At 46.2% G+C, this 20,455-nt stretch overlaps 2 protein-coding genes across 2 annotated transcripts in view; both read right to left on the minus strand.

Annotated features, from left to right (window-relative positions):
• The window catches only part of LOC8053051, a 40,991-nt gene extending 34,439 nt beyond the window's left edge, over positions 1-6,552 (minus strand). The window contains exon 1 of the mRNA XM_029969082.2: positions 6,486-6,552. Within this exon, the coding sequence (XP_029824942.2) occupies positions 6,486-6,536 (51 nt within the window). The 5' untranslated portion in view covers positions 6,537-6,552. The remainder of the gene's footprint in view (positions 1-6,485) is intronic.
• Positions 6,553-7,131: 579 nt separating this feature from the next.
• LOC115310646 (monocarboxylate transporter 5) lies at positions 7,132-13,840 on the minus strand. The gene is made up of 4 exons (XM_029969084.3): positions 13,619-13,840; positions 12,620-12,763; positions 8,618-9,670; positions 7,132-7,384 (listed from the first exon to the last, which is right to left on the minus strand). Exons 1-4 carry the CDS (start codon positions 13,794-13,796, stop codon positions 7,206-7,208), a joined length of 1,554 nt encoding a protein of 517 aa, XP_029824944.2. The 5' UTR covers positions 13,797-13,840; the 3' UTR covers positions 7,132-7,205.
• Between the last annotated feature and the right edge of the window lie 6,615 nt (positions 13,841-20,455).

Raw genomic sequence — 20,455 nt, forward strand, 5'->3', positions numbered from 1 at the left:
GGATTTTGGACAAAGAGAATGGGAAAAGGCGGAACGAAGAGTCCCTAGTGGCACGTCGACAGGCACAGATGGTATCCCTATCAAGCTGGTGAAGAATTTGGGTCCTAAATCTAAGGCAAAACTAAGGGAGGTAGTGAGTACCATGATAACAAAAGGAAATATTCCAGATGAATGGAGGCTTAGTAGGATGAGTATGATATATAAGGGAAAGGGAGATAAGTCTGATATTAGGAATTATCGTCCTATAACCGTGACACCGGTTATTTACAGGTTGGTAATGCAGATTATAAAGAACAGACTGGAGGAATGGGTAGATTGCGAGGGCATACTGGGCGAATTACAGAACGGGTTTCGAAAACAAAGAAGGTTGGAGGACAATTTATTTTCTCTAACACAGTGTATAGAAATAGCGTAAAAAGAAAACAGACAGCTCTGGCTGGCATTTCTGGATATCAAGGGTGCCTATGACAATGTGAACCAAAGAAACCTGTGGGACATAATGGAGAACTTAAACCTAGATGAAGGACTAACAGCACTATTAAGGAACATTTACAAAGATAACAAGGTGATTATAACATGGGAAGGAAAGGCGACAGGGAAAATAGAGATAAGGCGAGGCCTTAGGCAGGGGTGCCCGTTATCGCCTTTGCTGTTTATGTTGTATCTGAGAGGATTGGAGGATAGACTAGAGAAGAGTGGGCTTGGGTTCAACCTTTCTTACAGTAAGCTAGGCCAAAAAATTCAGCAATCCTTACCGGGATTGATGTATGCGGATGATATTGTACTAATGGCTAACAACAGGACAGAGTTGCAGGAATTAATGAGCATCTGTGGTAGGGAAGGAGAGGAATTAGGTTTAGAATTCAGTAGCGAAAAATCGGCAGTCATGATTTTTAACGAGGATGAAGTTGAGAGCACTTTGGAATTACAGCAGGTATGAGGTGGTGAGAGAGATTTGGAAAGGGGTCATGGTGCCTGGCTTGACTTTTGGAAACGCAGTGCTATGCATGAAATCCGAAGTGCATGCGAGACTAGAAATAAAACAGCACGGAGTAGGTAGACTGGCTTTGGGGGCACATTGCAAAACGCCAAGCCAGGGAGTACAAGGAGACATGGGATGGGCATCGTTTGAGAGCAGGGAAGCGGTGAGCAAGGTAGAATTTGAGGATAGGTTGAGGCAAATGGACGGGGAGCAATGGGCACGAAAGGTTTTCAGCTATTTATACATGAGGAGTGTAGACACAAAGTGGAGACAGCGCACTAGGAAATTAAGCGGAAAGTTTTTGGGCTATAGCGAAGATACGGAAGAGCAAGTCTCAGTTAAGAAGAAAGTTAAGGCCACAGAAAGAGATTGGTGGCTAGAGGGAATGCAGACAAAGACGGCTCTGGAAAGCTATAGATTAAACAAAAGAGTTATTGCCAAAGAAAGCATTTATGACAATTCTAGGGGAAGCTCATTGCTGTTTGAGGCAAGAACGGGTGTTCTGCGAACCAGAACATACAGAGTGAAGTACCAGGAAATTGATACAGTGTGCACTGCTTGTGGAGAGGAGGAGGAGACGGCTGAGCACTTGATACTCTACTGTAAAGGGCTTAACCCTATGCCTACCGAAGACAACATAGATTTAATAAAGTCATTGGGTTTTAGAGACAGCGAAGGGAGAGTGGATTTCAAGACTGTAGAGATTACCAAGCAAAGATTAAGTGAATGGTGGCAGAAATCGAGAGAAAACTAGGTATTTTCTTATCCACTGATGGCAAGGGGGTTTCATAGCCTCACTTTGTTTGCACTGCGGAGTGAATATAGATTTCACATTTAAATATTCTAAGCTTAAATGGTAAAACAAAATGGCTAGGTGGCGTAAGCTACCGCCCGATCCAAAGGGCTCAGCCGTATTCATCCATCCATCCATCCATCCACGCGTTTTCGTCTGCTACTGCTCCGCGGCTGCTTGCGAGTCCCGACTCCTCTCGAGGTTCAGCATGGTTTTCGGTTAGTTTTTGCCCTTTCGCCTATAAAAAAGTACAATATGAGCATAATAAGCGCTAGGACCGTTTTGGTAAACGCTTTGTATTATTGTAAAATGCTGCTGCCTTAGCTGCTACTGACAGCGTGAAGCGTTTCAAACAACCAGAATTCGTCGGCGCCACTACAATCCGGTGACTACAATCAAACCGAGTTTCTACCGTAGTAGTGAATGTGCACTCTTACCAGGGCGATGCCATTGCTGGTCGGACATCCAGGGCACCTTCGCACAGATGGGTCTCAGGTGACCTGCTCCTTTTAGGTTTTCTTTTTGAACGAGGCAAATGTTCCGGATAGGTCGCAAATACGCTTGGGAGGGCCGTCGGGTTTCAGACTCCACTTAACCCGTGGCGATAGGACGACTTCTCCGCAAATCTCGTGCTCGAAGTACGTCAGAATATTCTTTTCCCTAAAGTGCAAATCACAGAGGAAGTCCTTGTGCGACAGGTCTCGCCAAGGGAAGTTTCTCGCCCATACGGCGCGTCATTTCTCGTGCAAAGGAAGTTTGAAGAAATGTCTCGCCTGAGTACCTCGCACCGACCGTTTACAATATCGAAACACCGGTGCAGACCACGCCACCGGCATATTCTGATAAGATTGAAGACTCACATATTGTCACTTCACACGTTTCGAACAATGTGTGAACTCTCATCCACTGCTATAAGCTTCTCTGCGTTCTTTTTCCGAGGTGTGAAATGCGCACGGCCGTCCCCGTCGCGGCGGTATCAGACGACCGAGGGAATGTTTGCGCGTGCGCGCGATCATTATTTTGCTTCAATGGCTGAGGACTTTCCAAATAGATTCAGGGTCAACAGGAACACAGTTTCAATGTTTTATTGGTTAAAAAAAAGTACCGGATTTTGAATATGTGACTACCCAATAGACCCTTTCCGGAATTCAGTGCCATCTGGTGTCTCGAATGGCGGTTAATCTTTTACTATACTAATGGCGGCAATGAACCTGTGGTCTGCAGTATTTAATGGGGCACCATCACTTAAAGGTCAACGGTAAACGAAAATGTGCACTTCACTACAATTATTTTCAGTCTCTTTTAGTGTCAATGGCGAAACATAAGCAGCCAGTCGGAACGAAGCGCCAACCCACATAGACGCCTTGGTAGAGTTCTATACATCAAGGGGCTTTGAGGCCGAGTGAGTGCTACAAACAGATTGACTGGGACCGAGTTAGAAATGAACGCTTACGCAGCGCTTGCATCCAATTCCTGATTCGCGTCGCGCTAACGCCAATAATGTATAGGCCTCGAATCATCTGCCTAGGAGCATCTTCAACTTCTTCCTTCATCAGTAAACAGAAGGCCGCCATTAGTATAGCACATATTCCGTTTTCAGATGATGATGATAGTGATCAACGTGGCCAGACTGAATTGCGGAAAGGGTCTATAGCAGCAGAAACAATTTCAAAATGGTCTGCTGCTGTCATCCGTAAGCTCTTTAAGCCAGAAGCAAAGGCCAGAACCGTGCCGTCCATGATGATGATAGCGAGTATTAATGCGGAGCGCGCGCCCTCTGACAGGCAGCAGCAGCAAGCGTGGAAACGAAGGAAAGAGAATCAAAACTAGCCAAACAAGGCAAAGCGAAATACGCCATAATTCCAACGTCAAATAACACAAAAAAAGAAAAAAAAAACTATAAAAGCAGGAGGAAGAGAGACGGCTCCGCCGTAGCGTCGTTCAAACGTAAAAAGAAAGTGGAATTTGAAAAATTGAAGGGGTTGCAAACGGTCCAACGAGTACCGGCTTTTATTGAAAAAAGAGGCAGAAGACGTTAGTCGTGGCAGCGCAAACAACCGGAATTTTTGCACCATACATAACGTGACCTAGTGACACTTTCAGAGTAACGACACTTGCCCATATTGTGGCTTAAGATCATGGTTGCCAGTTATCTGAAGCTTGATCTGATATCACAGTAAACGCTTTTCCGCCCTCCACAATTGTTTAAACAGTTCGCGACAGAGCAAAGCAATACTACGTTAGCTTCAGAACACCAAGTCTAATGCTGAGGAAGTCGCACTTTTGAATCATGACGATCGGCAGTTGCATCTGCTCTGTACAGGCACAAAGATGGCGGCGCCCCGCCCACAACAATATCGGGGCACAGAGTGCCGACACTCTAAGCGTAGCTCATTTAGTGGCTCTAACTTGACTGAAATCACCTTTATTTGAGCTACAACGCTCTTCTCTTTTTTCTCCTGCAAGCGTGAGAAGTCTGCTTTTTCCGTAACTCCGCTTTTATTAACTTCAGCATTAACGTCAAATTTTGCATGTACACAATCGACTTCTTCCAGAGCATACTGACACCGCAGTACCGTACCGGGTTCGAAGTAGCTTTTTGCTTCTTCATCCGCAGACGATCTTAACGGGATAAGCCAACATTCATAAGAAATGGGAATTGCAACAACAAAACGAAATGATTGATAAGAACAGTAAAGTTGAAACGTAGCTATGTTCTAGAAATTTTTGTTTAAATTCCCCTTAAAAAAAAAATTAAAAACAACAGCGCGGAGGTACGTTCGTTTTTGGTCTGACTTAGGTAAGTTGTGACAGAGTGTTTTCTTTAGGAGAGCCCCAAAATTGCAACTTGAAAGCTTTAACATCTTTCTCACGCGAAGCAAATGTCCTTCACTTTCCTATTTTTTAACATTTAAAACAGCGAATACCCGCGGCAATGTTTTTTCATTGGTCATCTCACACGGAGATAGGCAAAATCAACGCGTTGTGGAGAATTCGTCTGCTAGCGGAAACTCCAAACTCGCCAGGGGCGCTGCGATCACTTTTCGCCTACTCTTCTCAGGAGTTGCCAGTATTGGCTTACATTCTATTTGACGATACATTTGGCTGTTTTATAACAGCCTGTCACCCTTTCAAGAGGCTTGGGAACTTTGGCGATATCTTCGTTTCCACCTCGTGAAGTTTAATATTAGAACGATGAACTGGAAATCAAGCTTCGACCGAATGGGGGAATCGAGCTGGCGAAAAAGAAAACCAGCAGAATCGTTTTCATTATTACTTTTATGCTGCTATCATATGATTGCTTCACTCTGTAGAAGAATGTTCCTACTGTTCAGAAAACATACTTTGCTTTCAATGTAACTCTGAATCTACGTTGTACCGCAAGAAATCCAAGCTTTTTCGCGTTCTCAACGATGAAACCGACCTCCTTTCGGCCACCATCTTGCCTGACCAGCGCGCCCTCTATATTTCGCTGGAGTCGACAGCGTAAGAAACCCGGGTCGTGGTGCTTCTTGAGCATCTTATCATGAATTCTCGGTTCATTAAATTGCGGCAAAATTCAATATTAACAACGGCGAACGAATCTCGACTCAAGGAGCGTGGATATATTCAAGCGCTGATTAGAATCCCAGGTATCTGCATCCACCTGCATCAAGGATGTTTCCCGTCGTTGTTAATTAGGATGTGGCGAACTCTTGTCGAAACCTGAGGTTTGATTGGTTCGGTGAACCCTGGAACTTTTAGTATAGTTCGACAAAATTCGACCTCTGGACAGTTTTGCCAGATTTCTGCACACTCGCTTTGCATTTTGTGAAACAAATTCTTTATAATGAAGTTCATTTTATTATTTATAAATTAATTACCGATATTTAGACAATATAAAAGCAAACGTTTGTACTACTATTGTTTAAGTTAGTTTAAAAATTTGGGGGAAAATAAACAAATTATACCCAACAATATTGCGTTTCTCCTCCGCCAGACGGCGTGGACTCGTTTTAAATTTTTAGCGCAGCCGCACTGAAGTCGAACTGCGGTCGACCATTTTTTCAGGTTTCGCGTTAAAATTTCGAAAAAAGTCGAACCTGGTTGAACCAATACCACGTGGAAGACAAGGCCCGAGTCTTTCCCCCGAAAACGTCATCACTAGTGAATCCACACAGCGCCGCCTAGCTTGCGTCAGCGTCGCTGCAAACCGCCTCGCAGCGTCTCCCAACGAGCATCGATGTTATCACGTGGCGACGCCATGACGCAGGCATCTGCCGCTTTGCGGCGTACTCTTGCGGAGTTTCTGCATGGTTGCCGCTTGGGGCGGGTCGGGAAGCCACCATTGATGACATAATATGCATGTCTTCCGGGTAGTATCCGGAGAACAAGTTGTGTGCTTCTTGCGGAGGGATCGCGGTGACGTCAGAACGACGCCGGGCTCTGATTGGCTCCGTTTGGAAGGACAGCGGGTAGACCTCAAGGCTAGAGGCTTTTAGGTCTACCGATTATCGTTTCCAACCAAAACCAATTAGAACTCGGCGTGCTGGCGTCGTCGCTACTCTTGTGCAAGACGCAGACGAACTTACGTCCCTCATTGATCGAATCTGCGGTCCTTGGTTTCTGCAGTCTGAGCTTTCGCTCCACGTACTACACATGTGCGTCTACTTTTACGCACAACACTCGGAGAGCCAATCAGAGCAACTTACGGAGGCACCTCCTCGTGACCTGAAATTGCTCGATGATGCTCACGTAGATTATCCCTGACGAACGAATCATGACAGAGCCGAAAGAACTCATCCAGAAGCAAGAAGCGGCGACGAGCCAGCTCCTCGCCGAGTCCATCGCTACTGTGCGAACGCAAGCCCCCCTTCCAAGTGAGAGATAACGCCGGTGAACGAACGAGCGGATTATCTGTGTTTCTACCTCCGTGCTGAAGCCGAAGGTGCGAGCCGTCCGCTTCAAACCAGTGTCCGTGACACGCCATGTGACTCCGCTCCGCATGGCGGCGGACCTTCTTTTGCCAGGTGGGTCACGTGATCAGTTATACGCCCATGATTGGCGAGGGTGGCTTGTGGATGTACCCTCCTCCAGTCGCAAGGAAGGTGGGGTGGATGACACGGTGTAGTCACTTAATTATTAGTCACGAGGGCGCCACGTACTGGAACACTCCATAATACGGTAGCCGTTGACCTCGAAGAATACTCAGGGGGTAAGTGTGCATTGAACTGACAGCTAGGGCCTTGGTCCTTGCGTACGTTGAGCACGCGCACTTCTTGCGTTATTCGCAATACCGTGCTTTGTATTTAAGTGGGTAGCTTGTTCTTACTGCGTTTGTTTCTGCAGCTGAAGATGAAACTACAAGAGATCAGGATTTGATTTAGAATTTTTATCGAGACGTTCAAGAGCTGCATCAACAAACCGGTTTCTCTTATTGGCATCTATAAGTCATAGTTCACCACGTTCAGGCGCCCTGAGAGCTTGTGTAGCCTTCTTAACGTCGCGGCGACTGGCCGACCTTTGCTCCAAGACGGCGGTGCATGTCCACAACACGGACACTCCAAGTGTAACTGTTCCCATCAAGAAGAAGAGTCCGTCGTAGTTCCCTATTTTGTCCCTGTAGTATCCTGGAAGAGAATCGACATTACGTAAGGTTAATTAACCCAAATCGAAAATTATTTGTGTATCATTGCTTTATATTATTGTATTCGCCCAACTTACAACACTTCTGCGATTTGTGTATCATTGCTTTAGCATTGCCATGGCTACATTTGGTTTGCGAGAGGGCGTTGCAGTAGCACAGCCCGCCTTCAGATATGACAAACATCTTCATCACGCAATTGCGCATAGACGTATCATTGTGACCATGGCCGCCTGGCATCTTTCGGTACAGACGTTTGCAAGTAAGGCCTCTGGGCGCCGCCAAGTTGCTGCTGGTGTGGGTAGATCGTCTGAAAGTCAAGCATTGCTGAGGCGGACCCACGGTTTCCTGTCTGGCACTAAAACAATGCGCTTTCCAGCCACGGTGGCCAGACTAGCTCTCGAACAGCGGCTGCTTGCAAGCGTCTATAGCACATTCCGCCAGTGGGAGCGAAAAAGGTTTATTCAATACATTTAAGATCCTGTGACTTTAGGAATTTAGCTTTATTTCGCGTAGCTCTTGTCACCTCGACGGAACGACAAGCAGTGATCTTGACATTAACATAAAATAAACACAAAGGAAAAATAAAATTTTCCTGGCTTAGACATTCCCTCTAATGCAACGCAGGTGTGAAAGCACTTGATGAAGTTTTTTGACGAGCAGCACTATGTATCCGAATTTAGCGGAGATATATCCGCGTTAAATTTAGCGGGGATATTTTTAAGTTATGTCACGTGACAGCGCCACCTGACGTTGTGACGTCACGTGGCGCAATGACGTCGTGTGCAATCGCGAAGTCACTTGAAGCATGACGTCACATGACACTCAAGTCACGTGACAGTATGATGTCATTTGAGACTGCCACGTTACGTCATGGCGTCATGCGATTAAGACGAACACAATCAAGGTACTAGGTTTCTGGATGGTTTACATATAAAGCTATCGCTTTAAGAAGATGTTACTGAGTCGCTTAAACCGTTTCTTTGTGCTGTTCGCCATGTTAAATTTTGACATTGTTGAGGTTAGGAACAATAGCAAATAAATTTATATGCTGTTTGGAAGGCGCTAGAATTCAAGAGGGTACGTGCCAATAGTTCTACTTTTTTTCTTGCCTCTACTTCTTTTGTACTGTCGTTATGCTTAAACTACTCATCTTAATTTTTGTCGCCCAACCCAACCACGTCGTATATTGATGTTGCAACTTTCTCTAGATGCTTACCCATGAAGGCGGGTCTTGTGAGCCCAGCCAGACCTACCACAAAGGATCCAATCCCTAAAGCCACACTATATTGGTCCATGTCTACAACCTCCGTGAGCAACACTGGAATGAGGGGCAGCGTGCAGCCGTTGCTCCAACCGGCCAATCCGGATAAGAAGACCTGACCAATGTACGAGCTCCAGATGGGAATCAGAAGGTAGGCGAGCGCCCAGAGCAGGAAGTTCAGAGCCATCCATGCGTTCCTGGAGCAGTAGCCGTGGTCCGTCACCCAACCCGTGCCGAGTCTTGCCAACAGGTCGACGATAGTGTAAGACGAAATTAAAGATACCGCGTCCCAGATCGTTATGCCCCGGTCCGCGCTGTAGTCGGTAATCACGGTTATAAATATGGACATATTAAAGAAGATTGTAATCTCCGCGCATATTAGCGTGTAAAATTTGGGTTTGGCGCAGAAGGAGAGGAGCGACCTTTTCCGCTGAGATTCGACGAACTCACGAGGCACGTGATCCGGGCGAACCGGCTTTTGAGATAACGAGCCGTGTTCGTAGTTCGAAACGCGCCGGTCATTAATCTCCTTTAGGTCATCTGTCGTTGCAATGGCGTGTTTCTTGAAGCCATCCTCGACATGCTTGAGCTCGGTTCCTGAAGTGGTGGCCGCCAGCTCCGGATCTTCGTTTTGGCTTCTACAGTGCTTGCTCGAGTCCAGGAGACTCAGCTGTTTCGACAGCAGGTTTTTTTCGTCACCTGCTAGCATAATGACTGGTGGTTTTTCTTTTGCCTCGCGACATTGCTGTCTGGCGGCTGACGCCCTGTCAGAACAAGGTGGTATCTGCTGAAGGATGGCGCCAGCAGCAGCGTTTAATATCACGCCACCGCAAAGAAGGAACATGGGGCGAAGACCGTACTCGGCGAGGAAGAACTGCGTTAGAGGCGGGAACAGGAGTCCGCCGATTGAGAAGCCGGCCATGTTTAAACCGGATGCCACGGCTCGGTACTTGACGAAGTGCTGGTTTATGACCACAGTCGTAAGGGCAAGGAGGCCTACACCAGCACCTGTACACCGCAGAAAAAAGAGGTAAATTTACCAAGGCATCTAGCATCATACGATGAAGGCACACAAGTTAGAGTCTAAAAACTGGTTCCCACATTTGGGTCATTCTATGAAAAATGTTCCAGGCGGTGTTACCGACCACTGCCTAATTCTTAAAGAAGAAAGGAGAAGTGGTTGTTGGCGAGATTTTAGATAAACTTACGCCAAAACGTTTTTCAAGAGAAAACAAATTAGATCACGTGAGTGCTTTCTGAAATTTCTGCAGCGAAACCGAAAAATAGGTATAAGTTGAAAAAATCTCTGGGAAATCTAAGCGATTAAAATAGGACAGATAAATTACTTTTACATACTCTGCTGAGATTAACGACGAAAATAATCCCTGCAGGAGGGGAACAAGAGGGGCAAAGGACAAACACAAATATCAAAACACAGCTAGGTGACTGGTGCGCGACTGAAAAAATCCGCCTGGTGCAGGTATCCAAACCCGGGACCTCTCCATTACAGGTGGAGCGCTTTACCATCTGAGCTAATCAGGGGTTAGAGGTCCCCTGGTTAGCTCAGTTGGTTCTTGTCCAGCTCGCTTGCACCTTTGCATTTAATTGCATTATAATCAGCTGAGCTTGGTGTTCCATATGATGGAAGTTCATATTAAGTAACATATTTTTTTTAGTAAACGAGCATAAACCTAGACGTTTTCAGCGTTTTAAAGAAAAAAGGAGGCACTGTGGACATTGAGGATATTTTAAAACTGAATTTGGGCTGGGCTGTTGCTCATGTTTCCCAAAACGAAATCTTAAGGTTGCCAGCATCCATTTTTTCTCAAGATTCATCACCGAAATAAGCACCAAGGCCCCACGTTACGATTGATGGAAGGCCCATTCGCGCACTTGCAACTGCTTACAACCGAGTGCGTTAGAACCTCTTGTGATCTCTTACGACGAGATCACACACTGGCGTCACCTATCGGGTAAAAGTGGAACACTTTTTTGCGCATTATATTTTTTTTCGCGAAACTTTTAACCATGTTATAAATGACTACTTTCACAGGGATATAGTTAGTGCATTTGATCTCACATAGAGTACAAAACCTTCACTTTTCTGAAATGCTGTCCCGGGGCCATGGGGCCGCCAGCGCGGCCCAGGGTGTTTATTCGTCGTAAGATACTACAGAAGGTCACGATGCACTCAGTTGTAAGCAGTCGCAAGTGTGTGAACTAGACTTTAGGTTCTACAGTTTAGATGACTTGTAGTCGTTGACAGCTCATGAAAACGCAGGTCCTGGCATCTCATTGTCGCTCCACAGCCAATGAGACTGCGACAGTGGCCGATAATATCACCGAGGAACCAATCATGGCACAAGAAGCGCGCGCAGGATAAGCCATTCGCTGTGCTTCGTTTTCTGTCGACTACTTGAGAGGAGACAAAGAGAAGATTACGCAATAACTAGACACGCTCAATCTCCGTGTAAATATGCGAATAGAGCTAATGGTCCGAACGAGATGCCGAAGTTTCAGAATTAAGCGTCATCTTATTAGAACATTGGTGTGACTTCCATTTTTAAATTTTAAAGGTAAAATGGGGTCCGTGCTCTCTAATTTGTTTTTGTTAACTCGCGCCCAGACATGTAGGTAACGCGTTATTTGTAACGCGTTACTTCTACCTAGTTTAGTTTTCAGTAACAAGTAACGTATTTAGTTGCTTTGTTTTAGAAAAGGAACGAGTATCGTACTTAGTTACTTATGAGGCAAAGTAACCAGTAAAGTTAGTTCGTTACTTTTGAGGAGTAACATGTACAACATCGTTTAAACGGCCTCGTTTTAATCATAACCTGAGAATGCGTCTATTGCGACAAAGGCAGATGGGAAACCAGAAAAACAACTAAACAACGTCAGTCGGACTCTACAGCTGGGAATGTTCTTTTACCCAGCGATCACATAAGGTTCGTCGGGTGAACCTCCTAGAATCGTGCCCAGACCAAACGTAATCCCGGAGATTGCTAACACAGGAAGGCACAGAACCACAGAACCCATTGTCAACTTCTAACTTTAAAGGCAGAGAGGACAAGAAAGAAAGAGAGAGAGAGAGGAATCCTAGATTCACCAGCTCTTCCTGAAGGACAACACTGCCGTTCTTTCGAACGCGTCATTATAACTACTCATCAGCGTCGCCGGAGATGTATTTTCAAGGAAGCGGGGAAACATAACTGGTGAAAACTTCGAGAGGCAGCTACGAACACTGAAAAGGAAACAATGAAGTACGAAACAAAAGCAGTTGTGTATTTATTTGGTCGTCAAAGTAGCCAGAAAAATGACTCGTTACGTTTGAGGTAGAATAAAGCGTTCCTTTTGAGAATCGGGAACGAATAACGTAGTTACTTTTTGAGCAAGTAAAGAGTAACGATATTTAGTTACTTATTTGCGGTAACGTGTACATCTGCGCCATTTACAGCTCCATGTGTATGAGTTCTTTGTCGGCCGCCATTTTCCCATTGGGAAGTTTCAGAAGATCGGTTCTAACTTTTGAACAAACTAAAGGTTAGTGCTGAAACTTTGGCATCTGTTGCGGGCTGCTAGCGGTTCATTTGGGCGAAGAATGAGCGTTCGGCGATGAGTAGTTTGTTTTTCTGATGAAAAAACAAAACAAAAACAAAAAAAACAATCTATATATATTTTTGGGGGGCCACCTTGTAGTTTTTTTGTTTTTTTTAAATTTCGTTTCGGTGTCAACTGTTACTACTTGGGTAATGGTACCATAAAGAAGCAAAAAATAGAGCACTCTAATGAACATGTAGCGCACGCGCTAAAACATTAAACAAAGGTAAGGCATACCGTAAACGACACTATACGCGTGTTTCTTTCGAACACAGTCTTCATGGCGACGTTCGTCATATAGCATATACGAATGGTGCTTGGCCAACAAATCTGCTTACATATTCAAGGTTTCCGTCGTACCGTGAATGAATCCTAGAAAAACGGCAAGGTACCAGATGCTCGTGGCGAAGTAGCAGACGGAAACAGCGGAAGAACATATGAGGCAGCCTGCGAGTGTGAGCTTCCAGATCTTGATGTACCTCGCCAGTATGCCACCGACGAGTGCTGTGCGGAAACATTTATGGAAGCGACATTACTATGTCTTACATACAAAAACACCGGACGCGCTACATTAATGACTCAACGCTGGTCCAGATATTTGCGTTTGAGTACGACCGACTACGATACGAATATTTGACTGCTTACGACACGATTTTACTACGCGTTGCTTTGAAAACTGAGCTCCGCGTAACCCCCCGTACAGAAACGCCATATGTGGTCCTATCGAGAATTTGGCGAATAAGGCCATCATATGGCCATATATATATATATATATATATATATATACAGGGTGTTTCAGAAAACGCAGGCAAAATCGCTCCTGCGAAAACTACTCATCGCAGCAAAAAAAGGTTTGTGGCGTTTTCGTCCTGGGCCAGGGGCCCATTTAGGAAAATTATTAAAGTCCGGAAAAATTAAGTTGGTAATTATTTTTGCGTAATTAACTTTTTTCATATTGTGTTTAAGGGCATGGTTTAAATCAGAAAATTGCTCAGCATGATCGAAAAACACTATATCAACAAATTCCAGAACGATAGAAGGCACGCGAAGCATTTTACGGCTTTCTGAAAAACCGCACAAAATCGACGGGTTTTTAAGTTTCGGTTTGCTATCAGAGCGCATCTCAGCCCCGGCGGCACCGCGCCCCATGGAGAGATAGTGCAACCAGCCTCATTGCGCAATCAAAGCATTAATAAATAGTTACAATAAAAAAAGAAACGTAAGTGCTCTAATATCAATATACGTTGTTACATTTGCGCCGTCTTAGCCTGAAATTGTTCAGTACAGATATATATATATTGCGGGTGTTCTCGCGATACCAGGACGGCTGAGATTGCGGTCAACACTGCGCTGCTTTACCTGTCATGAAATAGACGGATCCCGCGACGCTGATTGGCCAGGAGGCCTCTTCCCTAGTGACGTGGAAGGTGTCGAGTATTCCCACGTAGAGGATGGCTGCTGAACGAATCATAGAGAAGGTGAAGACGCTTATCCAACAGCAGCCCGCAGCCACAAGCCAGCTTCTCGTAGAATCCATTTTTTTCTGTACGCTCTCGCCTGAACTTCAGCGATCCTTGAACTGATAGCATCGGAAACGCAGGCCGCTACCTGCCCTTATCACCGGCTCGGCGATAACAAGACAGCCCGGCAAGCGTTGTTGCGTCTCTAGGTATTTGTTGACGACTCTTCGACGACGGCCGAGATCCCGGTTAGTTTCTCTTTACATATTACCTTCTGTCTTCCACGTGGAACCTCTTTGTCTCTTGTTTTTATCGTCCCTGATGCCTTATCTGGTGAAATTGTGTACAGCCATAGATTTCGTGTCGGCTGATTTCAGCGAGGTGGCTATGCTTCGTTTCAGCTTACGTTCAGACCAGGCTGTAAGACAGGTGGGTGGAGAAACGAGGGCCGATTGGGCGACCTGATTGTATCGCCGATTTAAGAGGGTTTGCAGTACTTCAGATAGGTGTCACTACCAATAGAAGGAACGAAATACAAAGTATCCTCATTTATTTTGCAGGACAGAGGATCCACTGCAATTTTTTTTTATGAACTGTGCATGAACCACACAAGTTTAATCGAGCAAACTAATAATCTTTTTAATATATAGGTGCTTTGTAGCGTGTAGTTTCAGGTTAGAAGTCTGCTGTTTAGCTGAGGCGTGTCGAGATTGCGATGACGAGGTCGGTTACATACCGCCTGTGGATGTACGTGTTCGGCAATCTATAGCTGAGACGTTTCCGTTGTTTACGGGCAAGCAAATTGAGTTTTAGTTCGAAGTTTTTTAAAGCCGGAGGTACGCCGTCGCACTGCACTGCGGTCACACTGTGCCCAGTACGACAGTGTCAGCCGAACTCAACATCGCCCGCGTTAGATATCATTGCTTTTTCTTTCTTCGGGCCGTAACTCGACCGACAGTTGGGAACACAACAGTAGCGGACCATACCTCAATGATCTTGGCCGTCCCCAGACGCGGAAACACGACGAGAAATGCCAATTTCGTTCGATACCGCATAACTCGTTTGCCCCAAGCGCGTTCGGGAGTAAAACATATAAAACAAAAAGCAAAGAACATGTCAGACGTTTCGCAGACGACTTGCTATTGCCAGCCGCTCACGTGGCTTGCAAAGTACATTAAAGTTAATAAAATGTCGATAGATAATCGTGTGGCAACTTTATTTTGCCAGGATTGAGTGAATGCTACTTTAAATTGAAGAATATTGCTGCCACAGTGTGTTCTCTCGCTCAATTCCATACAAATCCGAGTCCATCACATCCCTATCGCATTCCGTATGCCGCCGCGCCATCTATCGAAGTGCGGACGTACCTGACGAGCAGAAGCCACTAGAACACAATCCGGTCGCACCGCTGCGGCAGGTTTAGTGGTTGTTTTCTCATCTGCCTAATCTTACACCCTGGTTCCGACGCAGCCGACACTACGAGCTAATGGTACCGTTCAAGCAGTATCAAAAGCGGAAGTTGTGAAAATCGGCCCGCCATCACCGTGAAGGGACGCGGGAGCAGGCTTTTTTCTTTGCGTGTTTGCGTTTGCATGTGTGCTCCGGTTTGGGGGTGAACTGCAGCGACACTCGTGAGAGCTGGGGCAGGGGACATTTGAGAGAAGAGGAAGACGTGGAGGACAGCACGGGGTGTGACCTTTTGCAGGGATTCGGAAATGAGCTTCGCTTGTAAATAGACGTGTTTTTTTCTTCCCCCTATCCGCGGAGTCCTGACTGGTTTACTCTTCCGTCTGCGACTATCAGCCTCCTCTGTCGTCGGGTCCCGGCGCAATCTCCAAGAAAGAACATCTTTACTGAAGTCACTAGGCCTTTTAATGCATGGAGTGTCTCATGGAACGAGCCGACGTCATCAGCTTTAATACCGCGCCGAACGGCACCTTAAAGGGGCACTGACACCCCAAAGGTCGTATTTATTTTTATTGTCTAAAACGATGCAAGTTGCAGTCATAGACACGCAAAAAAAACCGCATCGCGAAAAAAAATTTTCCCGCGCGCGCGCGCGCCTTTTTATTTTTGGCGTTTGATTTTCCCGCCTCTCGCCTCCTCAGTTCTTTTGATCGGTGACGTCAAAAATCAGGAAATTTAGAAGCTTTGTAGGCGACATCTCTATAACATTTAATTACGGCAATCGTAAAACATGTTTTTTAACGCAATTGCGAACGCACTACGGCCCTTTTTTTTGAAATACCAAAAATCGGGAGTTCGTTGTGGTGCCGTCTCCTGGATTTGTATCCTCCAACGGAAAACAGGCGACACCGCTCAAAACCGGTCCGCCGCAACGCCGGCAATCGCTCCTTTCCTCCTCGCTTTGGGTCGCCATGGCAACAGCAGGGAGTGGTGAAAAAAAGTCGACGCTCAGGTCTCCGCGATTTTTGACGTCAAGGCACCGGCGCCGATCGCGCGGGAACTTCGAATTCGGCATTTGGAAATTGTTTTTTTACTTCACAAATACTGAACTCCCAAATTTCAAATTTTGAGGGTAATGTCCCGGCATCGTTTTCAATCGTTTCGGATAATAAAAAAAAATATGATTTTGATGTGTCAGTGCCCCTTTAAGGGCTCATTCACACTGGAAGCGGATCCGCGTTCGCAAAGCGGTTGCGAACGCGGTTGTATAAGGATTCAGTACAATTGCACGCGCACACGATGACATCAAATGCGCGTGCAATTGCACTGGATCTTCATACAACCGCTTTCGCAACCGCTTCGCGAACGCGGATCCGCTTCCAGTGTGAATGGGGGGTAAATCCTTTCTCCAAATGAAACCAGCACCCAGTTATGAAACCACGCGAAAAGCTAGCCAACGACACCTGAATTCCCCGATACCAAAAGGAGCGGAGTAAAGCTGATTTGTTTTCGGCTTCGGTCCCATTGGCTGGCGCGCGTCGACGAGGCTCCCATTGGCCGCTGCGCGTCAGTTTTAACGACGGCCACCCCATGGCGCTGCGTGTCCGTCAGCGCCATGGGGTAACCGTAATCTATAGGCTGTAATCGCCTCGGTGAAAGGAAGTGTGAGCGCAAATGTGCGTATTCAAATAGGTTCTATAGCGTTTTTTTTTTTGTATAATCGTAGCATGAAGCAAGATTTTTTTTTTTTTTGATAGGGCTTTGCATTTTTTGGTTTTATTTTTCAACGAACTCGGTGGTGCCTTTCCGGGGTTCACTTTTTCTCACAGATTTCTTGTTTGAAGAAACACTGGGGTTTGGACAAAAAATAGGGGGTCGTGTTGAATAGAAGAGGGCCCAGACGTGAAGTCCCCAAACCTCCAGAAATCATACGCGTAACCCGAAAAGTTCAAAAACAAACAACTGCGTACAAAAAAAAAAAAAAAAAAACTTTGAGGACATTTAAGCACATTTTATGAGTTGTGAATGCGAAAGCATGAATGTCTTTCTTCCTCTCACTTAGTTTGTCTGTGGCGTGCTGGCGTGGACGGCTACGTTTAACTACCGCCGAGGTAGCAGCCGACGGCCTAGCGCGTGCTCTCGTGATGTGGCCGTGCCGCGCAGAGCTCGGCCGTGCAGCCTCTCCGGAGTTTGCCCGTGCGGGCTCTGCGGCCGGCTGTTCCCTCTTACCGGCGGCCGGGTCGCTTAAGACCCCTTTACCGCTCATTCACACTGGAAGCGGATCCGCGTTCGCAAAGTGGTTGCGAACGCGGTTGTATAAAGATCCAGTGCAATTGCACGCGCACTTGATGACATCAAGTGCGCGTGCAATTGCACTGGATCTTTATACAACCGCGTTCGCAACCGCTTTGCGAACGCTGATCCGCTTCCAGTGTGAATGAGCGGTACGGGTCTCTTCGTGCGCTGCCCCGCCATAGAGAGGGCTTCTCTAGTGGCGTTCTTTGGAACTACGCCGCGCGAGAACCAATGGCAGCCTCGTTCCTTGAAACTATGACGCTTTCCAGCCAATGGGAGCCTATCCATCAGATTTCTGCTACAGACAACAGGTTTCTCTCTATTGTGACAGGCGAAGGTGCGGTTTGGCGCGGCTTCAAAAGTTGTCGACGTAGGTTCGCTCCATGGCAGCAGTTAATGCTCTCGCATTAAAAATATTAATAAGATGTGTGGTTCCGAAGGAAGAAGCAGCTTCGCGGACAGTTCAGAGGGCGCTCTCTGTACCGGGCCAACAAAAAAATGAAGCCGTAGATGAAGGTCTCTTTCCCTGAAGTTTAAAGGGACACTGACAGTGTATTTATGCTCGCCGAGGTTTTTAGTTGTACGTGACCTATGAGAGCCGAACTACCCGGAACAGAATTTGCGGCTCGAAATTTGGTTTCTTTCCGTCCGAAAACCGCCGATCGAAAGCTGGCTGGTTTGAGTCGTGCTCACTCTCTTCTCCGTGGTCACGGGCCGTTTTCGAAGCTTTAGACACAACCACCAAATTTAATCAAAGTCGTGGGTCATTGAAGGCACACGCTAAATATTAAATATATAAAAAAATATGAAACCCCCTTTTTGTAATTTTTAGAAAGCTGCCAATACGTTGATTGAAAAACATGTTGCAAAGAAAACCAGAAGCGTTTGTGCGTTCGCTGGGCAATTCTCACCGTGGCGTCGTTTCGCGTATGGTGGGGCTCGCGTGCTGGACGACGATGGCAGCGGACGACGGGCGTGGGACCTCTACTTAAGAACTTTCGTTCGCGGTACCGGCGAATTCTGTCTTCCTTTGAAAGAGAAAATTTGGACCGATCAAAAGAATTGGCATTCGTCCCGTACGGCACGCCCGACCACCAAGCCGATTTGCACAAAGACGTCGCCGACCCGTCGCCCCCTTCTCGTGGCTGAAGATATCGCTCGCGCAAACGTCAAGCACGAAGTGCGTACTTCGAGTTGAACATGCACACGTACGATTTCTTTACTAGGCGCGAATGTGGCCAATGCGTTGTGCTGCCCGACTTCGAGCAGGGAGTGCCTTCGTTGGAGGGAAATCGGAAGCAAACTTTCCGACGTACAGTCTACCATTTCTACGAAGAGTTGTCCCAGTAACTCAGTGGAAAGGTGTCTGTTCATGCTCAGCAAACCCAAGTTCGATCCGTTTTTTTTTTGTTTTTTTTTTCAAAAAAACATTTTGCGTTATTTATATTTTCCTTTTTATCAATTATCACTGAAAAAAAAAATGTTGTGGACGAAACGTTGCTGAGCTAAGTGGTATGGGATTCCATTTTCGACACCTGCGAACTTAATGTAGTCACTTTCCACAAAATGCAAGGAGCATATAAATCAGGTAGTGTCCGCTTTCCGAGGTGCCCGTCAATGTTCTACTGGGATTGCAGCCAGCCATTGGTCCCGATCCCGTTGATCTTTCGGAACATTGTGCAGACTGTGCCACGCAATGCCACTTTAGGATGCAGGACATGTGAGGCAGCTCTTCACGCAACATCTTGGTGGTATTCTTTTCGGAGCCGATCACGGGAATTCACCACGGGCACTCACTACTTATTTCTAACTCTTCTGTACAGAACGACTCATCTTGAAGTGAAGAACAGCGAGCGGAACAAACATAGCTGCAAAGGAATCGCACGGCAAACATTTCACATGTCTGCTGCGCGCCAAAAAAAAAAAAGGATGAAAAAAAAAAAATGGAACGGTTGGGTCTAGCCCAGGGTGTAAGATAGACAGGTGGGGAAACGAAGCCAAATGAGCGACCGGATTGTGTACCCCTCGGGTTTCTCTTTTTCTGTGGCGCCATCTATGTGGAGCACCGCGAACCCTCACTCCGGGTGGGCGACCGATGGCGACCGGCTAAACAGACGGAGATGGTTTCTCGTGGATTTTTTAATGGAGGACTGTCGTGCTCTCGGTTTATTTTGCGCACTCTCCCATAAAGTTCCATACAAATCCGATTCCGACTTTTTTTCCTCTCGCCGCAGCGCCATCTGTCGCAAATGGGGGGTACCCGCAAGCAGACGAGTACACAATCCGGTCACGGCGCTGCGGTAGGCTTCTATGGGCCGTTTCCCCACCTGCCTATCTAACACCCTGGTCTAGCCACATGACTCCCGGCACACTCTCTCCTCCATACTTCCCCGACCCCCGTGCGCAGGTTTCGGTTTCGCTTTCAAGCAGTTGCGTTTTTTTGGGTTTATGAAAAATATACGTGACTCTGTAGCAAATATTATTTGGTTAGTCTTCTGACACCATAATAAATCGTCTGGCAAAGAATGAAAAATCTTTTTTTTTTTTTTTTTTTTGGGGGGGGGGGGGGGGGTGGGAGGGTTCAGTTCTCTTTAAAGGTTTTCTCCTTCAAAGGTGACTACACTCTACGTTTTTTTTTTTTTTCTGTTTTCTCCGATTTTGACGAACCGGCCCATGGGTTAGTTTTCGGTGTTTATCTGTATTAAAATTCAGAACCCTATAAGTCGGTGGCAGTTTAAGGGCTCAGAAAAAGCTCCTCCCGTCTCTTTATCCCTTTGGAAGAACGAACGACGGGGAGGGGGTCACTTCCTGTACAGCCTTTGCTCTACCAAAGGGCAAAGAGGTGTTCTAAGATTAGTTTGTCCGTAGCTGTGCATTAATAAAATGCTTATTCGTTCGCTACCATTTTCATTTATTTTCAGAAATACTTTGTCGTGGGTGAAAATCCTGGATACATTTCGGTGACGGATTTCAAAAACATAAAGCAAGAAACTTTTACAGAAATCTCTGAGATCGACGTTGAAAAGGACCTAAT

Source organism: Ixodes scapularis, unplaced genomic scaffold, assembly GCF_016920785.2.
Source record: "Ixodes scapularis isolate PalLabHiFi unplaced genomic scaffold, ASM1692078v2 PGA_scaffold13__105_contigs__length_92229423, whole genome shotgun sequence".
Taxonomy (NCBI): Eukaryota; Metazoa; Arthropoda; class Arachnida; order Ixodida; family Ixodidae; genus Ixodes; species Ixodes scapularis.